The sequence below is a fragment of the Zosterops lateralis genome, assembly GCF_965231275.1.
Source record: "Zosterops lateralis genome assembly, chromosome: 1".
NCBI lineage: Eukaryota > Metazoa > Chordata > Aves > Passeriformes > Zosteropidae > Zosterops > Zosterops lateralis.
In genome coordinates, this window is record NC_139762.1 from 129,089,914 (window position 1) to 129,110,387 (window position 20,474).

General features: G+C 35.6%; 1 protein-coding gene across 1 annotated transcript in view; it reads left to right on the plus strand.

Moving 5' to 3' along the window:
* STK3 (serine/threonine kinase 3) overlaps window positions 1–20,474 on the plus strand; it is a 129,657-nt gene that overhangs the window by 50,363 nt on the left and 58,820 nt on the right. The window contains exons 7-9 of the mRNA XM_083860623.1: window positions 6,741–6,878; window positions 8,796–8,921; window positions 19,431–19,623. Of these exons, the coding sequence (XP_083716749.1) occupies window positions 6,741–6,878; window positions 8,796–8,921; window positions 19,431–19,623 (457 nt within the window). The remainder of the gene's footprint in view (window positions 1–6,740; window positions 6,879–8,795; window positions 8,922–19,430; window positions 19,624–20,474) is intronic.

Below are 20,474 nucleotides of genomic sequence, written 5' to 3' on the forward strand. Positions count from 1 at the left end.
AAAAAAAACCCCAAGGAAACAACAAAAACCCCCTGTGAAGCCAAAGAAAGGTTCATGCGTTTGCAGATTTTTCCATGCTTTATTTTTCATTTCTACAGACTTTGAAAAAGCATTTGTTGCCCTCCTTTCAAGGATCTAAGTTGAAGGAGAGAAGAATTTTGAGGAGCAGGTTGCTAACTGTGTCTTTTTTCTGTTGAAATGTCACCGACTTCAATGACTTGCACCTTGCAGATGAAATGGGAACTTGAAGGTTACATCCCTGGACTAAAAGGACAATGTTCAGTTGAGTGGCAGAATTCAGGAACATTTTGTGTTGAAGAGCTTGGTTCAGGAAATCAAAATAGCCCTACTGAATTGGCTAGAGAAATTGAAACGGTTCCATTTCAAAATAGAAGATGGAAAGCTGAGACAAGATAATAGTAAAAAACTACAGGCAAAAGTAATGAAGAGTTCTCCAAATATTATTTAAATATGTTAGAATACCTGAAGAAATATTGATGAGTCTGCTGGGCCTGAAGGGAGAGGGAGAAGGAGAAAGCAAACACAAGGAGGTAGTGCAGATAAAGTTGTTTCTTTATATACAGCTCCATGAAGTCATTTGTTAAGTAGCTTTCAGATATCTTTGGATAGTACAAGTGATGGGTTATAAGAGTTCAAGAAGCTTTAAAAAATGAAAAAAAAAGAGAAATGGATAAACTTGTAAATTAATTAACTGGCAGTAAGGCAGCATGATGAGGTGATAGTTCTGGGAAAAGATTGGTGGTAATAAATAGTTTTGTTACTCATCTGACGAAATGGTTTGATAATGAACAGGGATATATGCAGATGGCATGATCCTTTTAGCTGAGTTAGCAGGGGGAACTTACTCTTTGTCTTGATAATTGCCTAGCAGCCAGTACAACAAATTCTGTCCTGTAAATATACCAGTGGGGGATATGGTAAAAGTTTAAAGTTAGGAGATGTGATGGGATTTAAAAATCAGTTTTCCAAGTAAGCGTGTTTAAAACCAGTTATGAAAGACCCCAAACTGAATGAACTTGTGGCCTTAGAATGCTGACTTGTTTGAGCTGTTGTCACGTGACAAATAATCTGTAATATTCTTTTGAAATTTAAAGCAATTTTTTTAGAATCAAAGACTGCATTAATTTGGAAAGGACCCATAGGGTTCATCAGTCCAATTCCCACCTTAGCAGGAAGAGTAAATCCAGAGGTGAATCTCGAGGCACTGTTCTGTTGCGTGACGGTGCCAATGAGGCAAGCGTTGATTCTTTTCAATAGATTTGCAATTGCATTACTATTGCAAAATGTTTGAGATCGGTATCTTTACATTCTTGACCTGTTGTAATGCTGTCAGAATGTTATGAGCTTACTAGCAATAATAAATATACAGGTCAATGTAAACAGCTTATCTTTCAGTAACCCATCTTTGCTGTTAATCATGAGAATAGTCTTTCCATTATGTATCTATTCTCTGTGTTTATTACTTTACATCTTAAGTGAATCATACTTTGATTTGATTATCAAAGGTCATTATTCCAGAGGAAAGCTTTTGACAGTGTATGGCTGTTAAGCCACTCGTAAGAGTTGTGGTTTGTTTTATTTAGCTTGGGGTTTTTTCCCTATGGTGTTTTATTTTATTTTTCAACTGCTCCTCATGTTAATATATATAATTTTATAATAAAGTAATTAAAATGCAATTTTTAACTTACATAGTATTGTGTAGATGGTTTAATCAGTGACCAATACAAAAACTATAAAAGTAAGCACAGTAGAGTCGCATGTTAAATGTCACATGTATTTCCCTTGTTTGGATGAAAAATTTTATGTCAGTTATTGTTTGTCCAGAACTTCTCTGAACTAAAGGTTCACTTATCCCTTCCTGCATTTAATCTTGTGTTGATAATTCTAGTAAGAATCAACTTGTATTGGGTATGTGATAGATGTTTCATAGAACCAGACTTGTTTGTAGTTCTGCACAAAAGGTGTGAGTACACTAGATGTACTCATCATCATCTGTGTTTGCAGATGGGAGGAAGAAGCAGTGATTTTTAGGGTGCTTTTAAAAATAAATCTGTTATATACTATGAAGCAGATTATGAACCAACTTTCTTGACTTTAGGCACAAGAGATGTTGTTCAGTAACTTTATTTTTCACTGTGTTGCAATATTGTAGTTCTGAATTAATAAAAACAAAACAAGCAGAAAAAAACCCCAAAAAGCCACACCAAGAAAACATGCTCAACAAAGCAAATCCAGTGTAGTAGAACCTGCTAGTATTTCACCCTTCTCCATGCTGATGTTTCATTTTTAGACAGCTGATGAGTTGTGTGATTAAACAATGGTGTTTTAGTATTCTTTTTGAAGGCTATTCAAGAAAGGAGGGAGGTTCTATGACATGTATCACAAAGAAGAGAAAAATATGTGTCTTTCAGGTGATTCTTTGTTTCCAAAGTTATTAAAATTTTACAGTACTCAATATTTAAGTCTGCCAGACTTAAATAGGTTTTTGTACTCTGAAATGTGTTACTGAGTTTAAATGTGTTTTGGTGTTTGTTTCCTATAGTAGATTGCTAAACTAAGTGATACAGTCATGGTTCCAAAAACTGAAGTCACAACCTGATGCCATGTATTAGCCTTAGCTGTTTATAAAAAAAGTTTTTCTCTGTATATTCTAGCAATGCAGCTTCACAGCATGAAAATTATAAAATCACCACAGTATAAAAATCTTTGTTGTCCTCTTCAGTAGCATTTATGATCCTGGGTAGATTTTCTTCTTTTTATTACAAGTAATTTATTTTAGCTTAGTAATAGAGATAAGTTATTCAAGGAGCTAAAAGCCAGAAGATGTGGTACCTCTAGGAAATTGCTGTTGATCACTTTATTTCACACAGCCCACGAACACATTCAGATATATTACCCTGACTGACAAGAAGAATGAGCTGCAAGGATTTTCTGATTAGGAATTTCCATGTGTGGTATATGAGCATCTCATTTTTCTTTTGGCGTTTCCTAATTCATCATCCATCACCATAATTACATTTTCACGCCAATAAAATTGTCTGTAAAAGAACCTTCATAGGAAAAAAAAAAACCAACCCTGTTTTCAGCCTGGACTTAATTTAAAATACTAGGCCCTTAAAGAATAATAAAAAGAAAATCCTGGGCTGACTTGTGCAGTTCTGCTCTCACTTGAGACCTGTTTCTCAGTCTGGTATTCAGCTTAGTTGTAACTGCTGGTGATTGAGCAGGGAAGTGCTACCAGGCAACAAATATGGTAGAAACTCTGTTGGATTGTCCAGTGCCCAAATTAGAAGTGGCCTCAAAAGCTGCCCTGGATTATTTTATCTTCCCCCCCATCTTTTGTCATACATATAATCTGCCTTGAATTCTGGTTTCACTGCAAGGTGAAGGATTTGCCTCAGACCAATGTGTGAAAGATGATTCAAAGTAGAATTGGGCTCAAGGTTCAGTGGGGGAAGGGCCAGTTCAGGACAAGTTTGGAATGAGCTGTATATTATAGGCAGGGGAAGACAAACACAGATTAAGCTGATCCTTCTTGCATCTTTAGAGATTCCTTTCTCTTTTTAAAACTGATTGAATGGTTAAAACTGAAAACTGAGTCACACATTTTAATTCTTTGGTTGTATATTCCATGTGTTAACTCGTGTAAGATTTGTCAGTCTGTCTCAGAAATGTAAGGCAATGTGGAAGGTGATGTTGATTGATGGTGGAAGAGAGAAAAGAATCAGCCCCAGCTCTTTTATAAGTATGTCAGAGCTTGTCCCCTCTATTAAACAATTTCCTCTTAACATTTCTTGCAGTTGGAACTGCCAGTTCAGCCCATGTAATTGGGTGAGTAGTAGCTTATATTTGGTGTTTCTTATAAGCACCATTTGCCTAACACTGGCTGTATGAGCACTGTCCTCAGCCCCACTGTAAGAGCTACATTAAAACAAATAGCTGTGAGAAACTTCTGAGAAAACTGCAAGTGGAGGTAAAAAAAATACTACAAGTAATAATTTGGGAAAACACAGGGACTGGAGAAATCTAACGTCAGGTGAAAGAAGCATGAAAAAACCTAAGTATTTCCTGCTTCCATTGGCACCCAGAATGTATGAAATAGCTTAGTTTTGTTTTAAAATAATATATAGTTATTTTAGGATAGAAATGACCTTTTTTGACAAGAAGTGGAAGCAAAAATGAGGAATAAGTTCCTGTCAGATAAGTGTTTTGTTTTTATTCCTGGAGATTTGAGACTAGCTTTATAATTCTCCAGTGATTGCTTTGCAAGCCTCTTGGAAGGAAACAAGATAGTTGAAAGCTAAATCACAGACTGTTTTGAAAGAGGAAAGGAGCTTAACTTTTCTACAGAGAAATATGCAAGCCAAAATTAGGTAGTAGAGAGGGAGGATGGAACGGAAAACCAGAATTTCTAGGTTGGTTAATAGAATGGAGTGATGGGAACCTGGAGGGAGAGTACATGCTAGCAAGTGCATGGCATAATTACCCAGTTGGACTAAACATTTGGAATAAGCAATTTCTATATGTTTTTTGTATTACAAAAATGCGCCTAATTTTTCTTTTCAGCTAATACAACTCATGTGACATAGTAGGATTTTAAAAAGCCTACAGTTTGAGCACTACATAGATACACATATTTCTGAAGTAGGTATTTTCAACTAATGTACACAGCATAAGTGTGGATTTAAAACTCTAGTACTTGAATATCTCCTTTTCGGGCTTTTGTTGTCTGGCATAAAAGAATGATTCATGAATTCCCTCTTTCTTCTCATTGTCCTTTATGAATGCCTAAGAAGTCAGTTCTTTGCTGTAGTTCTTAACTGCTGTGTATTTGATGAAAATAATTGGCCAAGGTAAACATTTTTCCTAGAACTCTGGAGCTGAGTAGGACTCTGTAACTTATCTTTGCTTACCTGTGGGGAGAGAGGTCAATGTTTATGAGCAAACAGGAGGTACCTGTTTTGACAGCACATAAACAGAAGTTGGTAGTCTTCTGTTACAGCTGTGTGTTTTCAATAGCTACTGCAGAGTGGGTTGTTAAGAGCAGCTGAAGATAAGATCAAGAATCATCAGTTCAAAGTTCAGAGGAGATCATTAATTTCAAGGACAGAAAGAGCTGAATTTGTTAGCTAGTGCTTTTTGCCAGAAGCATTTCACTTGTACTGACAATTAATCTTGCATCACAAGTGAAGTAGGTAAGACCAGTTACTGAGTGCCACTTTTCCTGTATGAGTCCATAAACTTGTTTGGTATTGCTGGCCACTGAAAATATAAAGCTGCTGTTGTAGCTATTTAATTTAATTTTTAATTCTTTAAAAATTTTTATTAAACAAAATGGCAAGCTTTGTAAATGTTTAGGTATTTGAAGTCAAGCAACTATTCATTACTGAATTAATTAATTTTTCATTAAAATGTTAGTAAACAAATTTTCCATCATTTTGCATGGATTCCACTTTCCTTCAGAATATGAGAAGAATTTTCTAATGAGGATTTGAATTAGTTCAACCAACTTTCAAGGCCAGTCACACTTCTTTAAAAGCTATGGATAAAATCTCAATAAATTATCTCTACCTTTGGCCTGTGTTTCACACACAGGCTGAAGCTTCTAGTTCTTCTAATATGTTAAAAGTTTGCAGAATCAGTTTTTCCCCCTTTTCTGAGTTTGTATTTCTGCCTATGCTTGTAGAAAAACAAATTAACTTTTACTCCCTGTGAGTTTGGAAAATGTGGTTGAACTGAATCTGGGTTTAGAAGAAAATAATAGCCTGTTGTTCTTGTCAATAGACCTAGTTCTGAATAGTGTGTTGCTATCATGTGTAAGTCTTAAGTGATGATATTGGATGCATTTATTACATACAAAAGTTCAAAAGTTTTCATTATTTTGCAGTAGTCTGTTAGAGTTGTATGGCTTTTTATTCCCTCCGCTACAAGTGTGTATTTTTAATTAGAGGAAAATCTGGAAATAATAATATTAAAAATGGTACAATTATATGTAATCTTAAGTAGGACAAACTTTTTTTATATAGGATGAATATTTTTTCCCCAGTTGAAAGATCTGTCTGCATATGGTTCTCAACAGAAGAAATTTCTGTTATATAGGTAAAATGGCGCATTTTCAGTTTCATGTAATTTCTCAGTACTGTAAAGCTAGTTACTTCATTATTTTATTTATGTCATCTTTTAGTCTTATCTTAGGTCTTTTAGCATATGTATCTAAATCTTACTCAGACAAGTGAGTTTTAAAGCTCCATCTGATGAGTTTTGAGTGCAAAAGGAAATAGCAATCCTCCCAAATTTCCTAAGCAATTCTCAAAATAAAACTAAATTCACTTAAGAGAGGAAAAGGTGAGCTTGGCTGTTCACAGCAACTTTATATGTGTGTTTAAACAAGCAGTGCTGTCATTTCTGCTAAAAATTTCTGAAAGAATATAGTCATCTCTTCAGGTTGATGAACAGCAGTAGATAAAATAAAGAGTCTTATGCTCAGTGGGGTATAGTTTAAATAGAGAAAATCTAATGGGAAGTAGTTACATTAGTAGCAGATGGATTTACTTTCTGAATCTTGATCTGAGTAGAAATCCTTGCATACTTAAAATCTGTCTTCCAGATTCTTAGCTCAATAAGAAATGTGGATAAAGCAATTTTTTTTTTTTAACTTGGCTTCAGCTGCTGTGGTGGTGTGTTTTGTTTAGACTTGCTATTGTTTGATTTTTATCTAGGCTATTTTTATGATTCCTACAAATCCACCTCCAACCTTCCGGAAGCCAGAGCTCTGGTCTGATGAATTCACAGATTTTGTGAAGAAATGCTTAGTGAAAAATCCTGAACAAAGAGCTACAGCAACCCAGCTGCTACAGGTCAGTATTTAAGTTACTGAGGAAAACACATTTTATGTCTGTATTTGTTTTTGGTTTTTTGGGGGTTTTTTTCCTCAAACCTAAAATGTTGTGAAAATTTGTAAGGGAAAATCTTATTTTAACTGTTATTATGCCTTATTTCTTTTTCACTTTGTAGTCTTTTCTTTATCAGTTCCTGTATCTCCCCCCATTTTCTCTTTCTGCTTCAAAAAATTCATTGCTCATTAAATAGTTTAGGGCTGGTTCTTGTTATTAAAATTGGATCCTTGCTTTGTGGTTAAAGGCCCTCAGTAGAGCTCAGGATTTAGACAAGTGTTTAGTAAAAGAATTGAGCCCAGGTTACCCCTCTGTGTGGACCGTGCATGGGGTATATTCAGCCTTTCCTTCTGGTCCTGTCAGATTGAGCAGGCAGGTGACTCTGTGTCCTAGAAAGGTCTGATGCAGATGGGCTCAGTATCATGAGTTTGTTCTTGGGCTGAGTTCAACCAAGTGGGCCTTTCCTGTGTGAGCCACGGTTGGCAGTGTGGTCCTTTGGAGCAAGGCAGGGTATGCCAGGCTCTTGCTTCCTCTATTACTCTCCTTCTAGATTTATTCTGTGTTGAGCTAGCAGTAGCAGCTGTTCAATTTTAAGTTCCAGTGAACTCCACTACAAGGAGAACAAAAGATCTTGCAAAGTAATATTTGGTAATAGATCTGTCAGTTTTGTAGATCATGCTATGAATATTTCATTTTATACTTTGCAAAACACCAACATGTAGACCACAAGGTAAGTAAAAATTGGAAGTTGTGTCTGTGTGATGTATGAACCAGTACCTGAGACCTCCAAGATTTGAAGTTTGTATGGTTAGCTGAATACAGACAGCTGGATAGAAGAGGCTTGCATTAATGTGGGAAAGTAAGGGGAAACAGACAAAAAAAAAAAGATTCAGTGTTTATTGCAGTTTCTTTCCCATACTTACTGACCAGAAAACCAAATACTGTGTTTGTTTATCAGGAGTCTGTGTTGTCTTTTTCCCCAGCTGGAATTTGGAGCATATGTGATGGAGCTGGAGGTGCTGTGAACATGTTTGAGTAGAAATGAAAATACTACTTGTGAGGAGGGGTCATGGAATGAAAAAGAGAGTAATTGAATTAATATATCAAGGGAGAAGATAGATAATAGGTGTAGGACATGAAGCTTCATCAATTCTGTTCTTCATGGAACAGTTTTTAAATATTTAATTATATTTTTCTGAGGTGCTTAGTTACGTTTTGCTAAATTGTACTTGCATATAATGATGCAAAAATCAGATTTTTTCCTAACAGCAGGTGTTTATTAGGAAGAAAAATGTGCAAATGGTATCATGTATGTTAATCTTAAATGAAGAAGTAATGTTTTAAATGACCTTGAATTAAAAATTAAACTTTCTGCTAAAAGTAAGAGGTTTATTTACTGGTTCCGTGTTTTAGCATCATATATTAAGAAATATTTTATGACATTTAAAGTATAGGTTTGTTGAAGTAAGCAGCCACAGGTGCTCTGGTTAGAGCCACTAATAATAAATCTCAACTTCTTAAGATTAATTAAATTATACAACTGAATATCTGAAAAAGTTTGAGTTTCTATATCAGATCATCACCAGTCTATTTACAACTTACTGCATGATTTCTTTGGAAACTTGTATCCTCAATCATAAAACAGTTATTGAATTATTACATTTCCCAAGGCTTGCAGTTATTAAAAATAGTTAAAGTAAAATTTTAGTTATGAAGCAGCTGAAATACACTGTGTGTTGTGTTGGTGTAGATTTTGGTTATTGTGTAATGTTTGATACTGTTTATCGCTGAAATCTGTGGTGTTGAATAGGACTTGTAATTAAATCTGAAGTACAAATGCTGTAATGATATTACATATTTTAATGATTTTTTTTCCCCTAGCATACATTTATTAAGAATGCTAAGCCAGTTTCAATTTTAAGGGACCTGATCACTGAAGCTATGGAGATAAAGGCAAAGCGACATGAGGAACAGCAGAGAGAACTGGAAGAGGAGGAAGAAAATTCGGTGTGTACTCATTTTTCCTATAACCACCTATACTTTGCTGGTTTTCCCCTACTTCCTGTAATTGTGTTCAAATACTTTTTTTTTTGCCAGTTTTCTGTGTGGTTTTAAGGCTATGAATGCTGAGTATTCCACTCTTAATTATGAGTAATGCTGTATAAGCCAGCTTTCAGCACTATTCCATGAAATGTATTAATAAAAAGCTTTTCTAGGAAGTGGGAAAAGAAACCATGTCAACTTCAGCTATCTAGACTAACATTAAAACCCCCAAAATTGTTTGAGGTTCTGCTATCACAGATGGACTTCTGGACAAGTGGTTCAGTTTTTAGTTCAGGGCACTTTGCTTGGTGTTTGGAGCTTTTTGGTTGAGTCTAATACACACAGTAGTTAATGATGACAGTAAGCAGTGATTGCAATGTGACTTGAACCAAGTAGCATGAAAATGGTGATGGGACTTCATTCTTCAGATGACATAGTCAGCATATGTTTGAGGAGAGAAGCAGGTTGTGACAGGTAAGTTGCAGTTAGAATTGTTTGGCAGTGTTAAGAATAAATCTCTCTTCCTGGCATTATTACTCTTCCCTACATAATTTATTTCAGGTTAGTTTTGTGCAATGCAGCAGAATGTGCTTCAAAGAAATGTGTGGTCATTCAGGGTCATTCAGAAAAAGCATAAAGAGAAGATGGAGACTGGAATGTTACAGCTCTGAGCAAATAGAAAAGAGCAGTGCAGTAAACGCAGTTTGTCCTATAGCAAATTGTAGAATCCTTGTTACAGAGTGCTATGTGATGATCTATATATAGTTTTCAAGCAGATTCTGTGCAATCTTCTGTATCTCCAACAATCAGTGTGGTTGACTGCATTTTTTCTGTTCTAAGAGTGTGTTCTAAAAATATTGATAGCTTGTTTTTATAAAGGTGGCTTACTCTGAATTGTATTTGCTTAGTCAGTAATAAAAAGGCAGGGAAGGCTGACATTATTTATTTATGTTAAGAAATTTTCCTCTGTGACTTGGCAATGCAGAGTTGATGTTTTTGACTTGACTTATTGAATAGTTGATTTTGAAGAGACCGATTTATTACTGACATAAAAATCTGATATCTTTACTAGCTTTCTTTCATCCGTACTATTGCCTTGTGAACTGGAGGTGTTAAATGCTTGGGCAATGTTGCTATCATTTGCCTTAACTCAGAATTAGGCATGACATCTGATTATTGAGTCTGAGGTTCAGATCACATTGCCAGGCACAGTCCATGCCAGCTAAGGATGTGGTGTATCCCTCTCTCTCCCACTACTGCCTGGAAGGGTATAACACAAGTTTGGTTCACCTCAACTGAGGCAGTGTTTAGCAAATCCTCATGGTTCTTGTACGGAAGTCAGAACATAACACTGCAGTCCCCACTCTGCACCCCCCACACTCCTTCCCTCCACACTTCCCCTCATTTAGTGTTCAGTATAAGAGAACCTCAAATCCAGGATGGGGGCAGCAATCTGTTATTTGCTGTAGTAGTGGACCCAGCACTCCAGGTGTGGTGGCCTTAGCAGTGTGGAGCAGCAGGAAAGCAACTGACAGAACGAGAGGACACAGTCTTAAGATGCACCAAGGGAAATATAGGCTAGATATCAGGAAAAAAGTTTTTTACAGAAAGGGTAATAAAGACCATTGGAATGGTCTACTTGGGGGGATGGTGGATTCACCATCTCTGGATGTGTTTAAGAAAAGAGTAGACGTGGCACTTGGTGCCATGGTTTAGTTGAGGTTAAGGTTGAGTTGGACTTGATGATCCTGGAGGTCTCTTCCAACCTAATCATTCTGATTCTGAAAGGATTGCTCACCTCCCTGCACCTCCTGGCAACTTTGTCTAATGCAGTGCCTAATTTGTCTAATCAGCCACTTTTCTTAAATGGTTCGTTTGTTCTTAAAAATGAGTGCTGTTGTAGTATATGGAAATGCTAAGTCTGTAATTTTTTTACTCACACTAACAGAATTTTAGGGGCTATAAATCATATACCAGTGCATGAGCATCAACAAACCCAGAACCAGAAGTCAACCTCTGCTTGCAGAAATTGCTCTTCAGTATAAGGCAGAAGGTCAGAGCAGTTGGCAACATTTGCACACCTTGCTCAATTTTTTTTGGCGATCATGGTGTAGAGGAGTTCTAAAGGCCAGCCTTGCAGAAGGCTGGAAGCAGCCCTGCCTATAGTTGTGCAGGATGTGAGAAAAAGGGAAAGGTTTGAAAACTTCACAGGTGAGTAAGAGAAGAGGCAAATTTGAGGCAGAGCTGACTCCTCTGTACTAAAGAGAAAGCCATGAAAGCGGGCTTGTGAATTGGACTAGTCAGTTCAGAAAAGAAAGGTAGTAGAAAAATAGAAAGAAGAGCATGGCTTCAGCACAGTGAAGGACAGAAGGGGAGAAATTGGAAAATGAAGCTTTGTAGTATTCATATTGTTATATGGTGTTGTGTACTCCTTTTTATTTTTCACTGTGGATGCTGACTTCAGGCTGTAACTGTTTAACAAATTAATAAATAGTACCAAATTATTTTTACAGGGGCCATTAAAAGACATGCAAGAATATCTTGTAATGGACAAAAGGATGTCCAGATGTTTTTGCTGTGATGCTTATATTGAAGAATTAAACATTTTCAAAAGTTTCCTGTTATAAAAAGATCAAGGAAAAGAAAATTTTTGTACCTACTATAAAAGATAGTTTTGTGTATTTTTATGCTATTGAGATTTTTTTAGTTTCCTAAGTTTTCACACAGTTTTATGATTCAAGAAAATAATCTGTGATAAGATTTGTAGTTAGGATGAAATACTCAACAGTTGTTAAAACTGGTAGCATTTGGTAGTACATGTGACTTTTGCTATCAGTAAAGGTATGTCCAATTGTTTTATATTGCTTGGTAAGCCTTGAATAAAAATGGTTTGAAATACTTAGCTTTAATAGAAGAACTGAGGCTACAACTGATTGAAATTAAGAATATTGATGGTGAGGTGAGGAGGGATTTCCTTGTTGACAAAAACAGTTTTTGGAGTGACCCATTTATATCTTTTGTGTGTACCAATGCAGAAAAAAATTTTGTTCTGGACTGGTTTTAATAGTTGTTTGGTTATAATACAGATTTCGTATGTCTTGCAACAGTTTAAGTGCAGTACATCATTGTAAGAAATTCCAGATTCATTTGAGAGATAACACCAGAATCTTGTCCAGTTGCCATCACCAAAGGTTCTAATCAGCCAGAGGCCCATACTCATCCAAACTAGGAAACAGCAACATAAACTTGTAGCAGTGCCTGGGGGGGGCTTCAAGAAAGCTGGAGAAGGACTTTTTCCAAGGGCATGTAGTATAGGGGTGATGGCTTTTAGCTGAAAGAAGGTAGATTGAGACTAAGTACTAGTAGAGGGTGTGTAACACTAGAACAGGTTGCCCAGAGAAGCTGTGGGTGCCCTATTCCTAAAGAGTTGTAGGTCAGGTTGGATGGGACTTTGAGCAGTCTGATTTTTTAGGTGAAGGTGTCCTTGCCCCATGATAGGGGAGTTGGAACTAGGGTCTTCAAGGTGCCTTCCAATCCAAAACATGGTGTGATTCTTTGAAACTGTTGCCATTTTCTTTTTAATTAAAGACATTATCCCTAAGGTGTTTCTTGAATGCATGTTGCTCATATGCTGCCCAGTAGAAAACTTCTGAACAACATGTTGTGTGTAAGTGAAGCCTGAACTAAGTGGTATTCTGATTTTAGTTTTTTAAGCATACCAGGCAAAGATTAATTAATGGACCCATAAGTTATTAGAGGAAACGAGGATAAAAATCTGGAAGGAAAAAAAATAAAAACATTATGATATTTGTGTTTGTCATTTTAGAAAAAGAAACAATTCTCCAAGTCCACACTTAGCTTCAAAATCATGTATAATTTGACAATAAGCTCAAAGGTCTTTCATGTAATTTGAAACGTATTTGTGGAACTGCCAGAAAAAGAGTAAACCAATGCTTTCTGCACTTCTGAGTGCTTATTATTTTCCTTTTGGAAAAGAAAAGCAGATAATATGGGTGCCAGTTTGGTAGTGGATGAAGTCAGTCCAGCATTCAGGGAAAAAGGTAAATAACCCTTACACGTTCCTCCTCCTCTATCAGTTTTACAGAACCCTGTAAGAAATACAGGGCTGCTTGTATGTAGTTTGCATGACTACATGATCCTATAGTTCAAATGTAATACAGGTCTTGATAAGTCTGCAGTGATGGCAACAGGTCTAGAAAGAGCTAATGACAGTCTCTGTGTTACCTTACATAATAGTAGTGACAGTAAGTAACAAATATATTTCTTCATATTTTAGTATCTCTGCATGTTTTTTAGATTGTTTGTAGAATTGGAGTCGCTGTTTAGTTGCAAAGTAACAGCCACCTGGCACTTCAGTTTTGAAAAATAACACCTCAAAAATGTATTCTTTTCCAGTCATATTGCTGTAAAGTCCTCAGTGTAGAAATGCAAAAACAGACTCAAACTTTGAGAAATGCGTATTTAACAACATCTAAAAGCAAGAGCAAATATTGATGTTAGTGTTAAGTAAAATCTATTGATGTTAAAGGTCTCTTATGGGCAGTGAATTGAGTCCATATACTATTGAAAAAAAAATGGTTTCAGTTAACCTGGTAGGGGCTTGAATTTATTGATGTAACCCCAAAGAATTTCCTATGTAAATTGTGTGCAGTTCTGTTTGTTACTCACTAGTACATGATTTGAGACTCATCAAGAGGAAAGGTGTAAAGTGTTCTAACTTTGAAGTTTCTTATGTTAGGAAACCTATTTAACCCTAGCAGTTACATTTGAATATGTTTTAGTGCTTTAATACCTTCTTAAAGTCATCTATTGTGTAGTAATGGACACTCAATTTAAAAGTGACTTGCATAACTGGAAGTAGAATGGAGTGTGTGGATTTGGAGAAATAATCAGATGCAAAGTCTTCACAATTACGTACTTAATTTTCATGGTCAATTCAGGTAGTTGTCCTTCAAATGAAGATAAGTCACACCCCCAAAATTGATTCTTATTTTTCTTTTTCACCACCATCTGTGAACATTTTATAGCATGAGAAGTTGTCAGTTGTAATGTATATATTTTTTGTTGTTCAAAACTTTGTATTATAGAGCTGTAAATAAATGCCCAGGTTGAATACCGTCTTCATGTCTGTATCCTTCCTGAGAGATATAATATCATTATAAATAGTGGGCTCAGAATTGATTTTATGCCTGTTATGAGAGCTGCTCATGGGATGAGAATGCCTTCTGACAAACTGACATGTTTTGATAGGTGCTGAGGTAGTTGTACAGGTTTTTTTAATTAAGCAGAAATTGCAAGTGTTGTGTTCTACAGAAGGTTAATCCCAATATCAAAGTTTAAATGTTAGTTTAGGCATTATGAGACATGACCAATCTCTTCTGCATTTTTGGAAGTGTGATGTGAAGTGGATGCTGGGGTTGGGCAGCTGTATTATGGGAATGTAAAGTAACTCGTTGCCTGGCAGCTTACAGAAAACATGTCTAAATATTTGTTTCTGTGGACCTTTAAAGGAATGAGCTAATGAGCAGCTCTCTATATGTTTTCTTTTACATTTTAATGTCACTACTATGTGAGAAATGTTTAAGTCTTTCTGAGTATTAAATCAAGAAATTACTACTTCAGCAATCCCCATTTTCTTCTTTTTTTCTTTTTGCTTGCTATCAACACTAAAGCCAACTGTTGATAATCAGTTGTTCCTATATGTAGGATTATTTATTCATTCATACAAAAGGTTATTCAGTTAATCCTATATTACTTGTAAAAAGTTGGCATCTACATTTTGAGACCTTAAGAATTGCTGTAATAATTCCTTTATATTTTTACAATATTTAAAGTGTTGTAAAGAAACTAGTGAATCAGATGAGTTATTCTGTATTTTAAATCTGATACGCAATGCTGGTGTTTTCTGAAGGTTTTTGTACTTGCTTTCATGTTTCTTTCATGTGTTTGCATGTATATGTTTTAGCTATATCTGTCTATATATATATACACATATATGAAGTATGAAAGTGTTAAAACTTCCTCTTTCCCTGCCATTTTTCTTTCATGCCAAAGAACATTTGACATATGTGTTAATTAAATTCGATTGCAGTCCTTTAAGTGTCCTGAAGTTAGAAATACAGCATATTGTTAAAATCCACACTAGTGTGGAGCCAGAAACTGGTTATAGGAAGAATAAGCATGAGGAGGTACAAGCACGCAGCAAGGTGTCATTACCTGGAGGTAGAAAACAAGCTTAAGTGCTGTTTTGTGACTGATGTCTGTTGAATGTGATGGGATTTGGATTGTGCTGAAAGTTAAGTTTTTATCTGTTTTACAGATGGATCTAAGCTTTGTGTGCTCAGTATTAATCATATACTCAGGTTGAAGTTTGGCTTTGTTCATTAGGAGCTTTTACAAAATCCTTGTGCTTGACCGAACTATATTATGTGTTTAAGTAGCTACTACAGTGCTTTAAAAAAAGATAGCTGTGACTACAGCTACATTTTTCAAAGGTGATGATGAGGTGTTAATAGTAAACGAAATTATTTTACAGGATACTAAATTTTGCCAGCACGTAGATAAATCTTCCTTTAATACCTTGCAGCCGAGTTGGCTGTCTTTGCTGCCCTCTAGTGCTCTTTTTACATGCCAAACTACAGGCAGAGACGTTTTAAAAGTAACTGCTGCTGTATTTGCTTCTTTTGTTTAGTTTTTTGTCAGTCTTCATCCCTACTGATGTTTAAAAGGCAAAGAAAAATCCATTAATCTTTATCACCTCGGTTAATTCACTTCTGTAATGGTGTAGACTTAGGTATGGTCTGCAAGGCCAACTTCTCTGAGAAAACTTCATATGTGATGAGATCTTTTATTTTACAAGTATATCGTGAAGTCTTAGGTGTGGTTTCTGCTGAAGTATTTTTGAATTTTCCATCCTGAAAATCAAACCTCTATGATTGCATTTTTATGCTTTAAGGGTTGATTTTGTTAATAATAACATATTGGCAAATAAGGAGATCCAGAGAGAGTCAGTCTTAAAGGATTGCAGGTTATTGCTGGTACTTTACTTGTATTTTACATTATGATGTTATTTCAAGTTTCTGTAGTCTATTATTATTTCTGTAGCATTTCAAGGAATTTCAGAGTTCTAGCTTGTGTGCACCTTCTGTTGCTGTATAGTGGTGTAACTGAAACCCCTTCCAAATACAAGTTTGGTTGCTTATTATTTGTACATGGGAGAGCAGCAGATAGTTTAACTCCAGAGTTAGTTGTTTTTAGTGTTTGATTCTTGGATCTGTTTTCATAAACAGTATGAGAACATGACACTTCAGCTTTAATACTTCTCTTATTTTTCCTGCTTAAAATTGAGATTGTTTGTTTTTATTTAATCAGTGTGTTTACCTTTTTTTAACAGATCACAACTTCTACACCAATATTTATGTACTGTAAAGCATGAATCAGAATTTGTATGAAGGAATTGCTTTCATCTCTCATGTAAATGTGCGCTTCCATAACTTGGATCCACTGCATATTTTTATAAAATTACCTTTTCAGAACCAGTGTAGTCTACTGCCATATCAGTTAAACCTCATATTTGTGAGAAATACTGAAATGACAGTTCTGGGAGCAATCTGTGTTAGCTACAAAATTAGTTATTCTAAGGCATACACTGGCCACAAAGAAGTTTTATATTGTTCTGTCTCACATCATTCCTGATATAAGGAAGGCATCATTCATCAAAATCGTTGTGTACTTCCCTTTTTGGGACAACTGTTCTTCTGGTACTAAGGTGGGCTTTTTTGATCCTTAGTCTCTTAGGTGCTAAAAGATAACTGTTCTCTTTGCTGTGAGGCACAATACTAAGATAAAGGTTTTGGCACTCTTGGACTGGAAAATGAAATGCTGTTCTTTGGACCAAGTCCAGATAGTTGATTTGACTGAAGAAATAAAAGATATTTTTTTCAATAAAGTAGAACTTACGAAAATGGTAATTTAGGACTCAGATTCATACGTGTTCATGTTGTTAGCCATCACTTTTTTCCCCACTAGCTTCTACAATAAAAAGTTTTTTATTGTTTTATGTACAATAAAAGTTTTACGCTCCAGGAAAGTGTTTGCTTAATTTCTCATTTCAGCTTAGGTAAGTTTAGGGCCATATGCACTGCAAGTGGATATTAATATTAGTCAACCTAGTCTGTAAATCAAATGTAACTATGCCTTAAACTCAGAGATTTGCCTGCCAAATTTGTAGTAATTAATTGGTGAAACATCAGCATGTTGTGAGTCAGATCTATGTTGTATTGCAGTACTGAAAGAAACACTTGTAGTTTAACTGTTCTGACACTTTTAAAATGCTAATGCAAAACTACTTGTTTTTTCTGAGTACCCTTTTTAGAAAGGGAACTATGCAATTCACAGAAAATACTGGGGTTAATGGTAACATTTGGTGGTAGAAAGTAAAGAAAATTGAAGTTGCCACCAGGAGGAGCAGTACCAAAACATTCTCATTTTTTTACTGACACAGTTGCCTAGTGCTGTAGCTGTAAGCTGTCTGTATCTTTGGGAATATCACAATTTTTTAAGGGTAGGCTACTAAATACAATGCAACTGAAAAAAAACCAAAACCCTGAAAGAATACTCAAATACTCAAGTATTTTTGCAGATTATAATCTGGAAAATAATTATTTTTTTGACATTTGGAATTTTAATTTAAATCTGTTTAGCTCTGTATCCTGGCGTCATTATGGTATGCTGTAAGCCATACTTTCTATATCAAAATTAAATCTATTTTTGTATCTCTTAGTTGAGATGTAATAGAATAATTTTCAAGAGCTTGTATTACTGAACTCAGTTTTCTGTATCTGCCTAGACCAGCCCTTATTGAAACAGGCACTCAGGCCATGTAGCTCATGCATGTGTGTCTGTGCAAGAGGTAAATTGTCTGTGCCAGGGAATGAGTTCAGTGAGAAAGTGTCAGAGCTTGCAGGGGTTTGAGTCTGGGCTTTACTTTTTCTGGTCCCATTCTGTGTCTGTGCCCCTTAGCCCCTCCACTTACAAGTCGCTTTGTAGTTCTACATTTAAAGTCTGTAAAGCAATGCAAAGATTTAGGAAAGAGGGGAAATTCGTTAGTGGGTGAAGACTTGTTTTAATGTTACATATTACCCTGAATGTATTTAAAAGTCTTGTAGATGTGGCATTTAGGGGCATGATTTAGTGGTGGACTTGGCAGTGCCAGATTAACACTTGGAATGATGATTTTAGAGGTCTTTTCCAACTTAAAGAATTCCACAATTCTATGTAGCAACAAGATGTTATTCGTAAGGACTATATTAAAAAAAATAAATCAAGAGTTATCTAATAGGCTTTCAAACCATGTAGCTAAAATATGTGGCTAATCAGGGATAAAATTCATTTATCAAGGAACTCTAATGAAATTTTGATACATGAGAGGAAATGGATGCATATACAATTATAAAACTGGTGGAAGTAGCATTTGTATTTAAAATATAACAATTTGACATAGATGGATATTATGGCTTACATTTAATCAACAAATAAGAATGTCTGATTTTTTTTTTCCTTGAGTAATTGATTTTATTCATATAGAGAATGTGTATAGTCCCAGTCCATCACATTAGTCCTGAAATGCTGTGATGTTGTGTGTATAATCTTAAACAGATTTTGGAAACCAGTGGGATTTCCCATTAGTGTTTTCAAATATTGGTATTCCATATGAATTTCACATTTCATTAACTGGATTGTCATTAGTGCTCTGTTTCAAATTCCTGGCCCATTCCTTTTACCAATTCAAAATGCTTCTGTCTATCTCTTTGATATTATCTCCCCCACACTAAGTGGGTAAGTACGTGGTCAAGGGCTATTTTTATGTGTAGTATTAACAACTTATTTACTCATGTTTGTAACAAAGGTTTTAAAATGGAAGTAAACACTTGAAGTAAGTCAAGTTGATTTTTTGTTTCTGAGGGAGACTTTAAAAATTCTGTTGAAGATTGTTTAATAGCTAGATTGAACATGAGCCTGTCATTGGGCTTTCTATGTAATGTCAGATACTGGGTGTGATCCTACGTTAAGGGCGGTCAGCACCCTCGGTGACAGTCCTTTGCAAAACAGCAAAATCTCTTTCTGTAAATTGTGTTAGTGATTTTTGGAACCCAGAGAGATAAAGTGGGTCATGAAAATCACAGAGATAACTCAAAAATGAATGTTAATGCAAAGTGAGTGTGTGGGCCATGTTCTACTTACCCTGCTATGCATCCGTGAGAGAAAGAAGAGTTTTTATTTTTCTTTATATGGAAGATTTTTTATTTTGTGATTTCTTTTAAAGTTTTAAACCTGGGAGTCCAGCAGTACAACGAGGTCACATAAAGATAAAGAACTGATCAATAAATGATTGCATATTACCTTTGTTTTGTTCTAATGGTCTGCCGTGTTCTGGCCAATGTTTCCCCCCAGGATGAAGATGAGTTGGACTCGCACACCATGGTGAAGACCAATTCAGAGAGTGCTGGTACCATGAGAGCCACCAGTACGATGAGTGAAGGTGCTCAGACAATGATTGAACACAACAGCACCATGTTAGAGTCAGACTTGGGGACCATGGTAATAAACAGCGATGACGATGAGGAGGAAGACGGGACCATGAAACGTATGTTATTAATTTGCTTTCTTTTAATAACGTGTTTTCTCGTGCTGCATGACAATGTTGTATCGTGAAAGGCTTTTAAGTGTCAAGTTCTGTGGTTAAAACAGGGAGAGAGGGGTTATTTGCGTCTCTAAGCGCTCTGTAATTTGTAGAGAAAAAGTTGACTATAGTGGGAGATTCAAAGCAGAAGCCTAGTTTTGGTGGTTTGCTAAGTTTCTCTAGAGGAATCTCAAATTGTCTTTCTGTGAATTGTCCCTTGTACTGCCTGTCTCTTTGTCTCCTGTCCCACATATACTTTGGACCAGTTCCTTGGAGCTAAACTGGTGTGATTATGTGAGAGGCTGCTGTTTCAATGTTAGTGGTCCTGGGAATAGATCATGGCTCTCTTTGGGGTCAGCAGTCAGTAATACATTTGGCTGCAAGATCATTTTATAACTTATCATCACTTAGCAGATCTGTGTTTTTTAAGCAAATAATTATCTGGGAATTTTTTGGAATGTAATTCAACAATGCTTGATTTCAAGCAATGGTCAAAAGGTTGTTGAAACCTAACTAAAAAGTTCTAATTTATTTTGACAGTATGTGAGGGAGTACATAGCAAAGAGAAAAATTGTGAATGTTTTTGTCTATTTAGATATAAAATGTGAATGAATATAATATTGATATATTTTATGTTACAAAAATACAACTTACACTGAAATCTCCATAAATACAGATTTTTAAAATAGTTAACTGAAATATCCATAAATAGACATCTTAAAAATAGTTCATTTACATTCTGACTTTGCTGATACGCTCATTGTTTGGCTGAAGACTACTGCAGATTGAGGTCCACAAATTTTAATAGAATTATT